The sequence below is a fragment of the Olea europaea genome, unplaced genomic scaffold (genome assembly GCF_002742605.1).
Source record: "Olea europaea var. sylvestris unplaced genomic scaffold, O_europaea_v1 scaffold16143, whole genome shotgun sequence".
In the NCBI taxonomy this organism is placed as follows: domain Eukaryota; kingdom Viridiplantae; phylum Streptophyta; class Magnoliopsida; order Lamiales; family Oleaceae; genus Olea; species Olea europaea.
The window spans coordinates 595-2460 of NW_019233779.1; the positions used below are offsets into that span (position 1 = coordinate 595).

The 1866-nt window shown below is 36.5% G+C and overlaps 1 protein-coding gene across 1 annotated transcript in view; it reads right to left on the minus strand.

Moving 5' to 3' along the window:
• LOC111377158 overlaps positions 1–1618 on the minus strand; it is a gene marked incomplete at its 3' end in the record, with an annotated part of 2098 nt that extends 480 nt beyond the window's left edge. Inside the window, exons 1-5 of the mRNA XM_023000215.1 lie at positions 1429–1618; positions 840–1265; positions 466–662; positions 313–373; positions 83–213 (exon numbers count right to left, since the gene is read on the minus strand). Coding sequence (XP_022855983.1) covers positions 83–213; positions 313–373; positions 466–662; positions 840–1265; positions 1429–1618 — 1005 coding nt within the window. The remainder of the gene's footprint in view (positions 1–82; positions 214–312; positions 374–465; positions 663–839; positions 1266–1428) is intronic.
• Between the last annotated feature and the right edge of the window lie 248 nt (positions 1619–1866).

The following is a 1866-nucleotide window of genomic DNA, read 5'->3' on the forward strand; positions in this document are numbered from 1 at the left end:
GATCACCAAGGCCATTCAACCCTTCAAACTCTTTGTTAGAGCGTATGTCAAAAATATAAGTCTCAAGTTGATCGCCAAGTACAATGCCATCTACTGCAGAGAAATCTAATGGATAAAGCTCAGCAAGTCTAATCAAGCTTTTCTTGTTAAAAGAAGAAAATGAATCTTGTGGGCATAAACAAGCTACACAAAGGAGTAACTCTGTATTTACCTCTGAGAAACGATCATTCAATTCTTGAAGTTGTAAATCGATGACAGACTAGAAAAAATCTACTCAATAATGATGTAAATTTGTAATTTCTGGGGAATTACGCTGAGGGCGACCACGAATTGCAAGGCGTACAAACATATCATCCATGTTGGGTACATGAATCTAATGTTGTGACAAAAATAACATACTTCTTCCAAAAAGGAGTCCCACCCTTTGTCTCTCATTATTTGGAGTCGTCGTTTGCACAATCTCACCAATTGCATTGCATTCACAATATTTTGATTTTTTCTTTGCAATGCCTTTGACAGTTCATTTGACATCCCCAACACACTTCTCATCAACTGTAGATTAAATGCAAAATCAAATCTTTGTATCAACTCCAATAAATTTGTTGCATCAGATCTTTGATTACAAGAACAAGATTTATCTTCAACAATCATTGCAAGTACATCTAAAACAGAAGAGAACATAGCAAGCAAGCTGACCAAAGAATTATAATGTAAACTCTATCGTGTATCATCGGAGCGCTGAAGGGTAGTTTCTTGATTAAGTCCCCGTCCACTTAAAATCTCACCTTTTTCCAATGCCTCAACAATAAAGTCTAATTATTTTTCTCGAAAAAGATCACAACGCTTGGAAGATACTCCAACAGTATTTATCACGTTCCCAACCACACGAAAGAAGTTAGTAATAGGGATGTTCTTCTTTGCCACCTTCATTGATACAACATAAGATTCATCAACTAGAATAGAAAATAGTGAGTCGCCAACATCTTTGATAATAACATTGATCGTTTCAATAGCACAAGCATTTACTATATCCTTTTGAACATCAGGTGATGTCAATTTGCAATTGTGAGGAGCATTTCCCAATGTGACGGCATTGATAACTTCATTATGAGCAGCCAAAAATTGCAATTGCACTAAGAAGTTACCTGAATTGGAAGAATCCTCGGATTCATCATGACCTCGAAATGAGTGCCCTTGTCGCAAAAGAACTCGAACACAATCAATGGATGCATTAAGGCGTGTAACATATGCATTTCTTGCTTGTTCTGACTATTTGTAGAAAACTGATTGAATGTGTTGCTCTTGATTCATCAACACTTCACACTTAATGCGAACTTGATTATGTGCACTATCATGAAGTCCAACATGAGTATGAAGCCTTTTTTTAATCTTTCCAATATGTAAAACCTTCGCCAACAAAAGACTCACCTCCACCTTGCTTTCCAGAACTTGTTCTGAAAAGATAACAATACAAACAATAAGCAGCATCCTTCCCTACACTGTACTCCAACCAACTACCGAACTCTTTAAACCACGAAAGATTGAATCGTCTAATTGTTACTCCAAATTGTCGTTTTGGAAAGTCATGATCTTGGGGTTGACAATGACCCTTTAACATATATGCTCTTCGAACTTCATCTCAGATGTTAGCATTGTAATCCAAAATGGGTATCCTTAGACCAGGACCAGTTGGAAGTTTTGTGACATTAAACTCCACATTATTCGATACCCCCTCATCAACATCCACATTATTCGATACCCCCTCATCAACACTATCTAGGTTCCTTTTTCGTTGAAAGTATCTATTCATTTGATATCTAGATGTAAACATTTGATAGCCAATTATTACTTGAAGTGAGTGAGAAT